Raw genomic sequence first — 14,250 nt, 5'->3', positions numbered from 1 at the left:
AAAATTGAAACATAAAAACAAGTAAGATGATTACCTCTTTGTTGTAGCTTGTAGAACTTGTCCTTACAAGAGCTTAGCACCTCAAATGTGTCACAAAACATAAAGAACAAATTATGGATTATGAGAGAGGTTTAGGAGGCACCAAAATCGGATAGCTTCTTCTTAAAATACTCTTGTGTGTCGATTTTAGGGGCTTAGGGGTTACATATATAGTGTAGAATTCCAAGGGTCATTTGTAAACCCTAATCCATTCACTTAGGCTTTTGATCTACTAATTCATTTGGACTAACACTTCATGGACTCTCACATAAGCTTAGTCCATCACTAATCAACCATGGATCATTAGCCCAAACTATATGTATCACTAATTTACATAATCAACCCCTGTTAATTCAATCAGTCTCTTTTGATCACTAAATTAATTCCAAATTAATTCTTGATCAATACCAATTAAATAATATGATTTCTCAATTAATATATTATTCTTATAGTATATTAATAAATAACAAATAACCTCTTTCTCAAATATCCTTCCTATCAAATTGCTCTGGTGAACACAACCCAAATGGACAATGCTACTATTGGATCAGTTATATACCAATTATAGTTTTGGGCTTAGACACCTAATCCAACACGATCGACGTACACCTTAGTCCTCAAATAACTAAGTACCACGAGATCGTTGTTCACCCATAAGAATTTCTCTTTCCAGTTCTTCTTTGACTTCTTATCTTGGATAAGAATAGGGACTCCTCCGTCGGTGGGAAAAAGTTTAAGTCCCCGACTGGGTGGAGGTGTTAAAGAAGTGCTTGAAAGCGGGAACGGTCGGCAAGTGGCCTAGGGCGCGGAAAAGGAGTTCAAAGACCACTATCTTGTTGATAGCGATAGGGGTCAACTCTCTTACTGAAAACTCGTACTCCCAGATGATCAAGTTGAAGAAATCAGTGGTAGGCAAGCACAAACCTGCCTCAAACAGGGTGATTGGGATCCCAACTTTACCCTCAGGAGGATTGTACAAAGAAGCATCGGGCAAAGGGATATGCACCCCATGTTCATGAATAAACCCGAATCGGAATTGAAAAGATTTTCACTCTTTAGCAGTAAGATTCCTTCCCAAAGTGCGCGGAGTAGCCATGGAAGGATTTGGAGGAAAAAACGAAAAGTTTTATTTCGAAAAGAAGCATAAAGAAAGTAAGGTAGCAGGTGGGGAAGATTTTTCAGGGAAGACAGAGATTTAAATACAAAGAAAGGGGCAACAAACCGTCTTTATGATGAAACCGCCGATCAACGGCAATTTCGCCCTGCCATCAGCATAGGCTATCAATAGCATCCCACCACGTATCTGTGAGTAGAGCATAACAACTCTGCTACGTCACGAACGCAGAGGCCTACTGATCTAAGGGACTTGTTAACGTTACCTAACGAACACATTAAATGTAACGGAAAATGTAACAGAAACGTTACTACCTTAGCTAAGACCCGTTTTTGGCCTAAGCGAGCCAAGGCCAGGGCAGCAACTCAATTCTCATCACATGGTAAGAACATTCCATGTAATCTTCTCATTCACTCACAACCAATGTTAAGGCAACAAATAGCTCGGGTGACGCCCAGAACTAACGTCACCTGATAGTTAGTTAGCGTGAATAGCTCTCCCAGTAAGAGGAGGCCACGTTTTATGCTCACGAGGCACGGTCCCCACGATCTGTTAGTAACAGGTACAAAAGGATCTCTTCCACCTCAAGGAAGGGATCCATCTTCTCTCTTGTGAAAATTACCCCCAGATTTTTTCTCTCTCTCTCTCTTAGAAAACTAACTTGATCGTCGGAGTGACGTCCTGGGAGAAGACCTGGTTATTTTTTAACGATTCTTTTGTAATTGTGTTCTCAGGCAAGCACCCAAGTCGAATCCATCGTTCAACATACAAGCCATCTATGAACATGTCACAATAGTTACAATTTAAAATTCATAATTTTCCGGTACTCTACCTAGATCCCTTTCTTATGATTTATTTGTCAAATATACATAAAATTCAGAATTATAGTCTAAAATAATAGCTAAAAAGCTGAAATATTTCAGCTTTGATAGCTCAACTTTGAAGGATTGTAACTCGTTGAATATAACACCAAAAACAACAAAATTATAGTCTAAATTCATCCACAAACTGGAAATTAAATGTTGGAAAAAAACTACATGTCAATCCGACTTAAAACGAATGAGTTATGGTTGTTTAAAAAATTTCACAGATTACAAAATTTTAAAAATCTTGCTGAAAAGCTGAAGTATTTCAGCTTTGATAGCTCAACTTTGAAAGACAGTAACTCATTGAATATAATACCAAAATCAACAAAATTATACTCTAAGTTCATCTACAAATTGTAAATTAAATGTTGAAAAAACCGTGTGTCAATCTGACTTAAAGCGAATGAGTTATGGTTGTTTAAAAAACTTCATAGATTACAAAATTTTAAAAATTTTGCTGCTTTGATAGCTCAACATTGAAAGACAGTAACTCATTGAATATAATACCAAAATCAACAAAATTATAGTCTAAGTTCGTCTACAAACTGTAAATTAAACGTTGGAAAATACTGTTTGTCAATCCGACTTAAAATGAATGAGTTATGGTTGTTAAAAATTTTTCACAGATTACAAAATTTTTAAAATCTTGCTGAAAAGCTTAAATATTTCAGCTTTGATAGCTCAACTTTGAAAGACTATAACTCATTGAATATAATACATAAATCAACAAAATTATAGTATAAATTCATCTACAAACTGTGAATTAAACGTTGGAAAAACCGCATGTCAATCTGACTTAAAACGAATGAGCTATGGTTGTTTAAAAATTTTCACAGATTACAAAATTTTAAATCAGATCCAACCGGTTCTAAACCCGGTCAAAACCGGACCGAACCGGGAAAAAAACCGAACCGGTTTTGATGGAATTCAAGAACTAAGAACCGGTCAGGGGTCCAAAAAAACGGTCCGGTCCAGTCCGGTTGGGTCCACCGGTCCAAATACTCACCCCTACCCCAACTTGCCTCCCGTTAGACATTTGACAGTCATTTTTGCAAAAATTAAAATAATAATAATAATAATAATAAATAGGGGAAAAAGTCAATGGATGACGTGGATTTTGGCAAAAATAATAATAATAATAAATAGGGAAAAAGTCCATAGATGACGTGGATTTTGGCAGACACGGTGGTTAGTAAAAATAGTTGTTATTTTGGTATTTTTCATTTTTATAGCTGTTTAAAAAAATAAAAAATAAAAAAAGACTATTATGATATGTGCTTTGTATATTATAAAAAAAAGTTATAATTTAATTAAAATCTTATGAAATATCGTATAGATATATATTGTCCTAGTAGGCTAGGACCATGTGTTAATTTATCCCTATAAAATAGTTATACGTGAGAAGGCGTACTTCTGATATCCCACTGGTTCTTCCTACCAAAGCCGTCCTCTCCATTTCTTTGCCATTCTCGTCCTTTTTCTTACGGTTAGAATTTCCAATTCTCCATTAATGTTTATTGAGCTCCCTTTTTCTTTTACGAGACATCCAATCGTAGTTTCTCATTAGAAATTAGGTTTGATAATTTCGATTTTGTATAAATTGCAAATTTGCCATGGAATTGTTCATCCATGTTTTGGAAGAATTTTTTTTTCACGATTAAAAATCTTCGAAACTTAACATTCAGATGAATTCTTAACGCTTCGCTGCATGATTCTATAAATTTTAGTTTTCATTTGAACTAGTTCTAGATATGAATATGATCGATCTGTAAAGCAATTACCCCGTGACTCATGGTAAGGAATCTGTCAGCAACTCAAATTCATACTTGTTTCTTTCCTAATTTTTTGTTCTTGCATCATGCACGAACTCGGGAACCGCGATTCAATTAAAAACAATTATTAATTTAAGCTTTGTCATCTAATGCTCTTTCATCTTATTGGCGATTTGACTTGTTAAACTTATCTGTGAGGAATTCATCAGGGGATTTATAATAACATTAATTTTACCGAAATTCATACATACTTCTGGTAGTTTTAGTTTTAGATTTCCAAGAGAACAGAGTTATGAAAATACAACAAATTTCTAATTTCCCTCTGAAATTTTACTTTTGCAGAGAGGATCATTTATGTCGTTCTTCAGGACATACTGGAACAGTCCTGTTGGGCCTAAAACTACTCATTTCTGGGGTCCTATGGCCAATTGGGGATTCGTTGCTGCGGTATTATTTTCCACTACTTTTATTAGAAATTTCTATAAAAACTTGAAACTGAATAATCATTGGCTGTATGGCAGGCATTGGCCGACCTTGAGAAGCCTCCGGAGATGGTATCTGGCAACATGACTTCAGGTTCCTACTTACCCATACTTTTTTTAGCAGTTCCAACAACCCCTAAACTAAGTCATACTTTGTCTGCAAAAAAAAAAGTTATTCTTCGGATAACTCATAAGTCATCCAATACTTTGAGATGTAAATCAGATACGCAGTAACCTACTAGGTGGCTGGAGTTCAATCCATGTTGGTATTGAAACTTTTACACTGTAGCTGCTCTGAGACTGTGTTATTACTTTTGGATTGCAGTGATGTGCGTATATTCGGCTTTGTGTATGAGATTTGCGTGGATGGTTCGGCCTCGCAACTATCTTCTTCTTGGATGCCATATGTCAAATGAAACGGTTCAACTTTTTCAACTTTCACGATGGGCAAGAGGTCAAGGGTAAAGCTACATTTAATATGATGCTAGTTGCATTTTAATTACATTTTTTTAATTTTTTTAATTTTTTTTTTCTAAAAGGTATTTGCAGCAGAAGGAAGATAAGACACCAATCACACCATCACCTTGACTTCAGATGGTTTCTTTAATTTCGACTTTTAGGTGGTTATTTTTTGGTTTTACTGTAAATTTAAAGCTTCTGGTTCTAATGGATTTTACGGTTTGTTAAAATATTTACAGGTTTATATCTTGATTTGTAATGATGACGATTTCAATTATTGTATCATTTCTTTTTAGAGTAAATAACATTTTTGGTCATGATTATATTTGATTTCTTCAATTTTAGTTCATGTTTGTGGTCCTTGTGAACTTTTGTTTCATGTTCCAAATAAAAATGACTATTTTTTTGGTACTTCGACTATAACCAAATTATCGACCAAAGAATATAGTAATTCTATTTGGAACAATCACAAAAACTATTAGAGTATTCGGTATGGGCCTCAACGAGAAGAGACGAGGATGAGGTGGCAAGGCGAAACGCCGTCGTAACGGGGGAACACCCCCCCCCCCCCCCTTCAACTCGTTGCATCTCGTCGAGCAAATCTCTTGACCATCGCAACGACTTGAAACGGGAAAAAAAATGACCGTTGTTGGCTTATGACCGTTTGCAACGGTCAATATTCAAACAAACAAAAAATTATCTTTTTAACTATAAATACTATTTCTAAACCATTTTTTTAAAACCTTTCTCTCATTCTCTTTATATCTTATACACATTTCTTTTTTTAATTTTTTTTAAAAAATGGAGCAAAACCCAAACACCCCCCCCCCCCCCCCTTTTTCATCAAACCCAAATACAACCTCGCCTCTCGGATTCGTGGGTTATGAAAATTATTTCAACCTTTTATCGTCACAAGGCTCACCGCAAATCTCATACCAAGGTGCCGCTTTCAATCCCACTTCACCGCCACTGTATTTTCCCAACTCACCTTACCTTCAACAAAATCAATTTGGTCAAAACCCAAATTTACAACAAAATCTTTTCCTTACTTTTGCTTCGATGCAACAACCAACCAACCAACCATCACCTACAACACAACCATTGGTTTAATTGGAAGCGGGAGGTAGTAAGAGAGGGAAAGGGAAAGGAAAATCGAAAGGGAAATCGATAGCGATTGAAACAGAAAGTGCAGAGGTTCCACAATGGTGGACACCGAATAAGGAACATGCTTTTGACGGTAGCTTGGTGTGCTACTTCAAAAGACGAATGTAGCACCCGGTTCTTGGTATGAATTCTGTTATTAAATCTTCATTTATTTTTGCATTTTGGCCTTGGACTCAGCGAGTCGAAGGACTGACTCGCCGAGTAAAAGCGGGATGAGGCGCGAGGATTAAGTTGCAGACTCGGCGAGTCGAGTCCCGGACTCGGCGAGTAGCCGCTGTTTGGGCAAAAACCCTAATCCAGGGGTTTGCATCCTATTTAAACGACCTTATGCAGCCTCCTTCCCCCTTTATGCTCCCAAACACTCCTCATAGCAAACCCTAGCCGTTTTTGAGAAGATCTAAGGCCTTTTGAGTGATTCTTGTGAGTTTTGATCTCAAGGAGGAAGGAAGAGCATAGAAGAATCAGGAGGGGACTGAAGGATTCGAGTTTGGTTCATCATTTGCAGTCTTTGGAAGGTATAAAGTCTGAACCTTGCTCATTCTTTTGTTAGATCCCTCTTTGAGGTGATTTAGGGCTTTTATAAGCCATTTTTGGTGGCCAACCATGTTTGCAAACATGGTTGGGGGTTTGGGCTTCTGTATCATGTCATTTTATGAGCCACAAGTCAGATCTAGGTTGCTTTTTGCACCAAGGAAGGCCCCATGCAACAAAAGAACCATTTTAGAGCCTTTTAAGCTCTAATGTCCCATGCATGCACGTAAATTTTGTAACTTTACGTGCTAGATCGAGTTTGGGGGCCTGGATCTATCATTTGGTTAAGTGTTGTACATCAGAAATAGAAGTTCTTTGTAAGGAACGTGATAGACTCGGCGAGTCCATTCCTGGACTCGGCTTGTCCAAGGGTTTTGGTCCCATATCAGTGAGGGTCATAAGGACCAGTTGAGTGTGGAAGGGTTTTAGGAGTCCCGGAGAGTGACCCAACGTTCTGGACTAAGCAAAGTGTTATGGGAATTCATGGTACTCGGCGAGTGCATGAATGGACTCGGCGAGTCCAAGACAATCTTCATGGAACTCGGCGAGTTGTTCATCAACTCGGCGAGTCGATGACAGAACGTGTTCATAAGATGAATAGTAACTCAAAGAGTTGTTCATACAACTCGGCGAGTCAAGTCAGGACATGTGTATCAGTTGATGATGAACTCGACGAGTTGTTCATACAACTCGGCGAGTCGGATGTGGATTCAGTCGGTGTTCATTTAGAAGGAAAACTCGTCGAGTCATCGCCTAACTCGACGAGTAGAGACGCGAATGAGGTTTGATGGAAGGATAGGGACTCGGCGAGTTGACGAGTCAACTCGGCGAGTCAGGTCAACTGGAAGTTGACTTTGACTTTGACTTCGATTTAGTCAAGGGGTAAAATGGTCATTTTACCCTAAAGGTAGATGTCAGTTTCTGACTAAGTGTTTTGTGGGAATTTTAGCCGGTGGATTTCCGGAGCAGTAGTGGCAGCAGTCAAAGGATTCCCGCACAGTTCAGTAGATACGAGGTGAGTTACCTTCCAGTAGGGGTGGGTCTAAGGCCACAATGCCGGCCCACCATTGAGGAGTATTTAGAGGATAATTGTCTTTGTGATAATTTATCTTGGACTGGTATGTGTTTGGTTATGAGTTATATCTGTATGATATGTTACATGATAGGGATAGTTTCCCTGATAGTGGTCCTTAGGACCAAGGGGTAGGTCAGTACCCGGATATGTCTGAATGTATGCTTTTATCTTGCTATCATATGCTAGTGGTAGGGGGTGGAATAGTCCCCAGTTACCGGTTGAAAGATATTGATGACGGTTATTGGTTGAAAGATACCGATGACGATTACCGGTTGAAAGATACCGATGGTATTGTATGGTATGTGGTATGATGGGGGAACTCACTAAGCTTTGTGCTTACGGTTTCAGTTTTTGGTTTCAGGTACCTCTTCATCCAAGGGGAAGGAGCCGACGGCGTAGCATGACATCACACACACTCACATATGATTTCTGCACGGTATTTTTCTGGGATTGTACTCTGATATGAATTTTGTTCATGGTTGTGGGTGTCAAATGTGATACTTGGTTTTGAGATGAGGTGTTTATACAATATTTCCTAATGAATGTTTTATGAATTAATTAATAAAAAAATGAAATTTTTGGGCTTAAATTTTGGGATGTTACAAGTTAGTATCAAAGCCAGGTTTGAGGGCCAAGTTAGTATCAACGTCGGTGGCTTGATGTGGTGAAAGATTATGATTGTGAAATCCTCTACCATCCGGGGAAGGCCAATGTCGTGGCCGATGCGCTTACTCGCAAGGCAGCGCCATTCAGGGATATCTGTCTAAGGATGACAGTGATGACTCCGCTTCTGGAGCGGATCCGGGAGGCTCAGCAGGAGGCCATGAAGGAGGAACATCGGAAGAGTGAGCGAATTGTGGGGCAGGTTTCCTCTTTCGACTATGATAGCCAGGGTTTATTGACTCTTCACCGTAGGGTGTGGGTCCCTTATCATGGAGGAGTGCGCCAGGTCCTGATGGAGGAGGCGCATAAATCCCGATTCTCCATTCATCCCGGGGCGACGAAGATGTATAGGGATCTTCGTCTGGACTATTGGTGGCCCTGCATGAAGCAGGATGTGGCATGGTACATGGAGTGGTGCTTGACCTGCAGGAAGGTCAAGGCCGAGCATCAAAGACCACACGGCAAGATGCAGCCGTTGGATATCCCGCTGTGGAAATGGGAGGATATTACGATGGATTTTATCACGAAACTTCACAGGACCGCGTAGGGGATGGATTCGATATGGGTCATCGTGGATCGATTGACCAAGAGCGCCCATTTTATTCCGATTCAGGAGAGCATCTCGGCCGAGAAATTGGCCGATATCTATATCAGGGAGGTGGTGGCGCGGCACGGAGTGCCAGTTTCGGTGATTTCGGACAGAGACGTGCAGTTTACTTCTAGGTTTTGGAAGAGGTTTCATGATGAGTTGGGTACTCGTCTGCATTTTAGCACCGCTTTCCACCTACAGGCGGATGGCCAGAGCGAGCGGACCATCCAAACTCTGGAGGATATGCTGCGGGCATGCGTTTTAGATTTCGGAGGTAGTTGGGATACCTACCTCCCGTTGGCGGAGTTCTCGTATAATAACAGCTATCATGCAAGTATCGACCGTCCTCCCTTCAAGGTGTTATATGGGAGGAGGTGCAGGACTCCGATATGTTGGGGCGAGGTTGGCCAGAGAGTCATGGGGAGCACCGAAGTAGTGCTCAAGACGACAGAGAAGATTCAGCCGGTCCGGAGTAGGCTTCAGACTGCTCAGAGTCGGCAGAAAAGTTACACCGATAAGCGTCGATCAGACCTGGAATTCCAGGTCGGGGATATGGTTCTCCTGAAAGTGTCGCCATGGAAGGGCGTCATCCGATTTAGGAAGCGGGCCAAGTTGGGCCCAAGGTATATCGGACCGTTCAGGGTTGTAGCCCGGGTGGGCAAGGTGGCGTACCGGCTGGATTTTCCAGCCGAACTCAGTCAGATCCACAGCACCTTCCACGTTTCTCAGCTGCGGAAGTGCCTAGTGGACGATGCGGCGGTGGTATCCTTGGAGGACATTCAGGTTGATGGCAGCCTTAATTACATCGAGCGGCCTGTGGCGATCTTTGACCGGAAGTCGAAGGATCTGAGGAACAAAAGAGTAGAACTCGTGAAGGTGCAGTGGCAGCACCGGAAGGGGTCGGAATGGACTTGGGAGCCGGTGAGTAAGATGATGGAGCACTACCCCGAGCTGTTTCAGGATCGAGCGGCAGACTTCGAGGACAAAGTCTAGAATAAGTGGGGGAGATTTGTAGCTGCTGGTTCTTGATATGAATTCTGTTATTAAATCTTCATTTATTTTTGCATTTTGGCCTTGGACTCGGCGAGTCGAAGGACTGACTCGCCGAGTAGAAGCAGGATGAGGCGCGGGGATTAAGTTGCGGACTCGGCGAGTAGCCGCTGTTTGGGCAAAAACCTTAATCCAAGGGTTTGCACCTTATTTAAAAGACCTTACGCAGCCTCCTTCCCCCTTTATGCTCCCAAACACTCCTCATAGCAAACCCTAGCTATTTTTGAGAAGATCTAAGGCCTTTTGAGTGATTCTTGTGAGTTTTGATCTCAAGGAGGAAGGAAGAGCATAGATGAATCAGGAGGGGACTGAAGGATTCGAGTTTGATTCATCATTTGTAGTCTTTGGAAGGTATAAAGTCTGAACCTTACTCATTCTTTTGTTAGATCCCTCTTTGAGGTGATTTAGGGCTTTTATAAGCCATTTTTGGTGGCCAACCATGTTTGTAAACATGGTTGGGGGTTTGGGCTTCTTTATCATGTCATTTTATGAGCCATAAGTCAGATCTAGGTTGCTTTTTGCACCAAGGAAGGCCCCATGCAACAAAAGAACCATTTTAGAGCCTTTTAAGCTCTAATGTCCCATGCATGCATGTAAAGTTTGTAACTTTACGTGCTAGATCGATTTTGGGGGCTTGGATCTATCATTTGGTTAAGTGTTGTACATCAGAAATAGAAGTTCTTTGTAAGGAATGTGATAGACTCGGCGATCCATTCCTAGACTCGGCGAGTCCAAGGGTTTTGGTCCCATATCAGTGAGGGTCATAAGGACCAGTTGAGTGTGGAAGGGTTTTAGGAGTCCCGAAGAGTGACCCAACGTTTTGGACTAAGCAAAGTGTTATGGGAATTCATGGTACTCGGCGAGTGCATGAACGGACTCGGCGAGTCCAAGACAATCTTCATGGAACTCGGCGAGTCAAGGACAGAACGTGTTCATAGGATGAAGAGTAACTCGACAAGTTGTTTATACAAATCGGCGAGTCAAGTCAGGACATGTGTATCAGTTGATGATGAACTCTACAAGTTGTTCATACAACTCGGCGAGTCGGATGTGGATTCAGTCGGTGTTCATTTAGAAGGAAAACAAGTCGAGTCATCGCCTAACTCGACAAGTAGAGACGGGAATGAGGTCTGATGGAAGGATAGGGACTCGGCGAGTTGATGAGTCAACTCGGCGAGTCAGGTCAACTGGAAGTTAACTTTGACTTTGACTTTGATTTGGTCAAGGGGTAAAATGGTCATTTTACCCTAAGGGTAGATGTCAGTTTCTGACTAAGTGTTTTGTGGGAATTTTAGCCGGTGGATTTCCGGAGCAGCAGTGGCAGCAGTCAGAGGATTCCCGCACAGTTCAGCAGATACGAGGTGAGTTACCTTCCAGTAGGGTGGGTCTAAGGCCACAATGCCAGCCCACCATTGAGGAGTATTTAGAGGATAATTGTCTTTGTGATAATTTATCTTGGTCTGGTATGCGTTTGGTTATGAGTTATATCTGTATGATATGTTACATGATAGGGTTAGTTTCCCTGATAGTGGTCCTTAGGACCAAGGGGTAGGTCAGTACCCAGATATGTCTGAATGTATGCTTTTATCTTGCTATCGTATGCTAGTGGTAGGGGGTGGAATAGTCCCCAGTTATCGGTTGAAAGATATTGATGACGGTTACTGGTTGAAAGATACCGATGACAATTACCGGTTGAAAGATACCGATGGTATTGTATGGTATGTGGTATGATGGGGGAACTCACAAAGCTTTGTGCTTACGGTTTCAGTTTTTGCTTTCAGGTACCTCTTCATCCAAGGGGAAGGAGCCGACGGCGTAGCATGACATCACACACACTCACATATGATTTCTGCACGGTGTTTTTCTGGGATTGTACTCTGATATGAATTTTGTTCATGGTTGTGGGTGTCAAATGTGATACTTGGTTTTGAGATGAGGTGTTTATACAATATTTCCTAATGAATGTTTTATGAATTAATTAATAAAAAAATGAAATTTTTGGGCTTAAATTTTGGGATGTTACAACGAACTTTGCGGAAATGGAATGAAAAAAAGGAGCTTATGGGGGGGCAGTGCTCGACAAGTTTCACGTTATTTTAAAGAAAAATCTGTATCGCAACAATGACATGTTGAGCAGCAAATGGGGTCAAATAACTAAGCGGTACAGCAAATTCAACGGTATTTACAACCGGCTTCAGGTGCAACAGCAAAGCGGAACCAACGACTTTGATTTGTTAAAATCTGCTAAGGAACAATATCGGGTCGAAATGGGACATGTTTTTGGCTTTGAAAAATCATGGGAGTTATTGCGATCGAATCCAAGGTAGAATAAAACGCCTACATCGTCGGAGATTCAATCCAAAAAGTCTCGCAATTCGAGCTCAGTCGACATGTCGGACGCACGGACTCACATCAACCAAAACGCCGACACCGATGAGATCTCGGATGATATCGAGGAGATATCCCCACCACGACGACCGCCCGGACGCGATAAAGCGAGGCGCGCTGCAAGGCATGCGGAGGAGTTTGAGGCGAAAGCAAAAGATACGACGGAAATGAGAGCGAAATTCGACGAGCACACTTCATTAATAAAAGAAAAAAATGAGTTGAAACGTCGTCATTTGGAGTTTCTAGAAAGGCAGACACGGGAGAAGCATGCGCAAAAAGAGAGGGAACTAATGGCACATCAGTTGTCAATTCTTCGAACGAGCAAGGAAGGTTTGGTGTCTGCTGATCAAGCGGTGCTACAAGCGATGAAGGAACAAATTAGGAAGCAATATTTGGGTTAATTAGGATTTTAGGAGTAATTTGAATGGTATTTTAGTTATGATTTTAGGTTTAAAATTATGTTTTTTTAATTGTAATCGTAATTTTAGATTTTAAATATTATGTCTTTTTTTGTTTTTGAATTCTATGTTCTTATAAAAAATATATTCATGTTAGTGATTAAAAAAACAAAAAAAAACCAAAAAGAAAAAAAAAACCAAAAAAGTAAAAAAAGAAACGAAAAATTAAAAAAAAAAAAACTAATATCGAAAAAAAATCAAAAATAAAACATATTTATTTTCAAAAAGTTGGTGTTGAATCTTGTTGTCTATTTCCTTACTTGGTATTATAACATCATTTACCTATGTAGCATGTGAGGTGACACAACTTGGTGTTGCACTTTGTTGCCCACATCTATACTCTTACAAACATGTCAAATAAGGACCATAATTATAAAGAAAACCTTTTAAGACCAAAAATGTAAATGAAAACATTTTGGGGCCAAGTTTGAAAAAAATAGATATATTAAGGGACTGAAAATGAAATTTAGTCTTACTTTAATTTAGATGAGCAGCTCCATATATATATATATACATATATATATATATATATATATATATATATATATATATATATATAGGGCTAGGTTAAAGTGTTTTTTATATTTATTGTGTGCTAGAATGCACCAATAGGAATTTAGTAAAATTATATTTGTAACGTCCCAAAATTCAAGACCAAATATTTCTTTTAATAAAACATTACTTTAAGCAAAGACATCATTCCAAAACATAATCTGAGTATAAGTTTTCAAAACACATGTTCATTATCAGAGTAAACATTCCCAGGCTGACTAATCTATGGTGTGTGCCATGCGATCACCCCGAGCTCCTCCCTCCGCTACCGGAAGTACCTGAAAACAAAACTGAAAACCGTAAGCATGAAGCTTAGTGAGTTCCCCACTTTACCACATACCATGCATAACCACATACTGGGCCACGCCCGCTATCCGGGGCCTCGCCCCCTTCTTCAGGCCTTGCCCGGTACAATGGCCCCGCCGCTCCAGGCCCCGCTCGGATACGGATCTGTTTCACTTAGGCCTCGCTTATCACAGGGCCCCGCCCACTAACATATAATAGCACATACACATATCACATAACATCACATAAGCTAAACGTATGCTAACAGCTCTTGCTCTAAGGCCTCGCCTATCTCTGGGCCCCGCCCGTGTCCTGCTACTGATGAGTCATGGAACCTCGTCCATACTCCTGCTGATACTGAGATACGGGCCCAACCCACTCTCACTCCTTTCCTAACTTGGGCCTCGCCCCTGGGCTGCTGCTACTGAGATGTGGAACACCATCCACACTCTGCTATTGGTGAGATACGAGACCTCGCCCACACTCACCTCCCTACCAGTCACATACAAGTATCACACAGACAACAAGTATAAACTATCACATAAACCATCTCTTGGGAACCCGCCCTCTATCATTGGACCTCGTCCGAATATCATACTAGCATACTGTGCCTAGGGCTTACCCCCAGGTCTTCTACTCATAACTACATGGGCCAGCATTGTGGCCGTAGACCCATTCACACAAAGGGAAACTCACCTGATACTGATGAACTGCTGCTGCTAATCCCTTTGACCGCTACCTGACCACTGACTCCGAACTGCTG

The 14,250-nt window shown here is 40.9% G+C and overlaps 1 protein-coding gene across 2 annotated transcripts; it reads left to right on the top strand.

Moving 5' to 3' along the window:
- Positions 1-3,403: 3,403 nt before the first annotated feature.
- Positions 3,404-5,081, top strand: LOC145102589 (mitochondrial pyruvate carrier 1-like). Of its 2 annotated transcripts, none has more exons than XM_079040019.1 (5): positions 3,404-3,505; positions 4,134-4,238; positions 4,313-4,367; positions 4,599-4,727; positions 4,813-5,081. In XM_079040019.1, exons 2-5 carry the CDS (start codon positions 4,146-4,148, stop codon positions 4,878-4,880), a joined length of 345 nt encoding a protein of 114 aa, XP_078896145.1. In that variant the 5' UTR covers positions 3,404-3,505; positions 4,134-4,145; the 3' UTR covers positions 4,881-5,081. The 2 variants fall into 2 exon arrangements, with proteins under 2 accessions (XP_078896145.1, XP_078896146.1); XM_079040020.1 differs by having other exon boundaries at positions 4,599-4,734.
- Positions 5,082-14,250: the final 9,169 nt, after the last annotated feature.

This window comes from Lactuca serriola, chromosome 4 (assembly GCF_051521515.1).
Source record: "Lactuca serriola cultivar US96UC23 chromosome 4, Lser_US96UC23_V15, whole genome shotgun sequence".
Classification (NCBI taxonomy): Eukaryota; Viridiplantae; Streptophyta; class Magnoliopsida; order Asterales; family Asteraceae; genus Lactuca; species Lactuca serriola.
This window is presented reverse-complemented; position numbering and strand designations above follow the sequence as displayed.

Coding starts and splice junctions, on each gene's coding strand:
- LOC145102589 (XM_079040019.1), top strand. CDS start 4,146: ATGTCGTTCTTCAGGACATACTGGAACAGTCCTGTTGGGCCTAAAACT. Junction 4,239..4,312: donor ATTGGGGATTCGTTGCTGCG/GTATTATTTTCC, acceptor GCTGTATGGCAG/GCATTGGCCGACCTTGAGAA. Junction 4,368..4,598: donor ATCTGGCAACATGACTTCAG/GTTCCTACTTAC, acceptor TTTGGATTGCAG/TGATGTGCGTATATTCGGCT.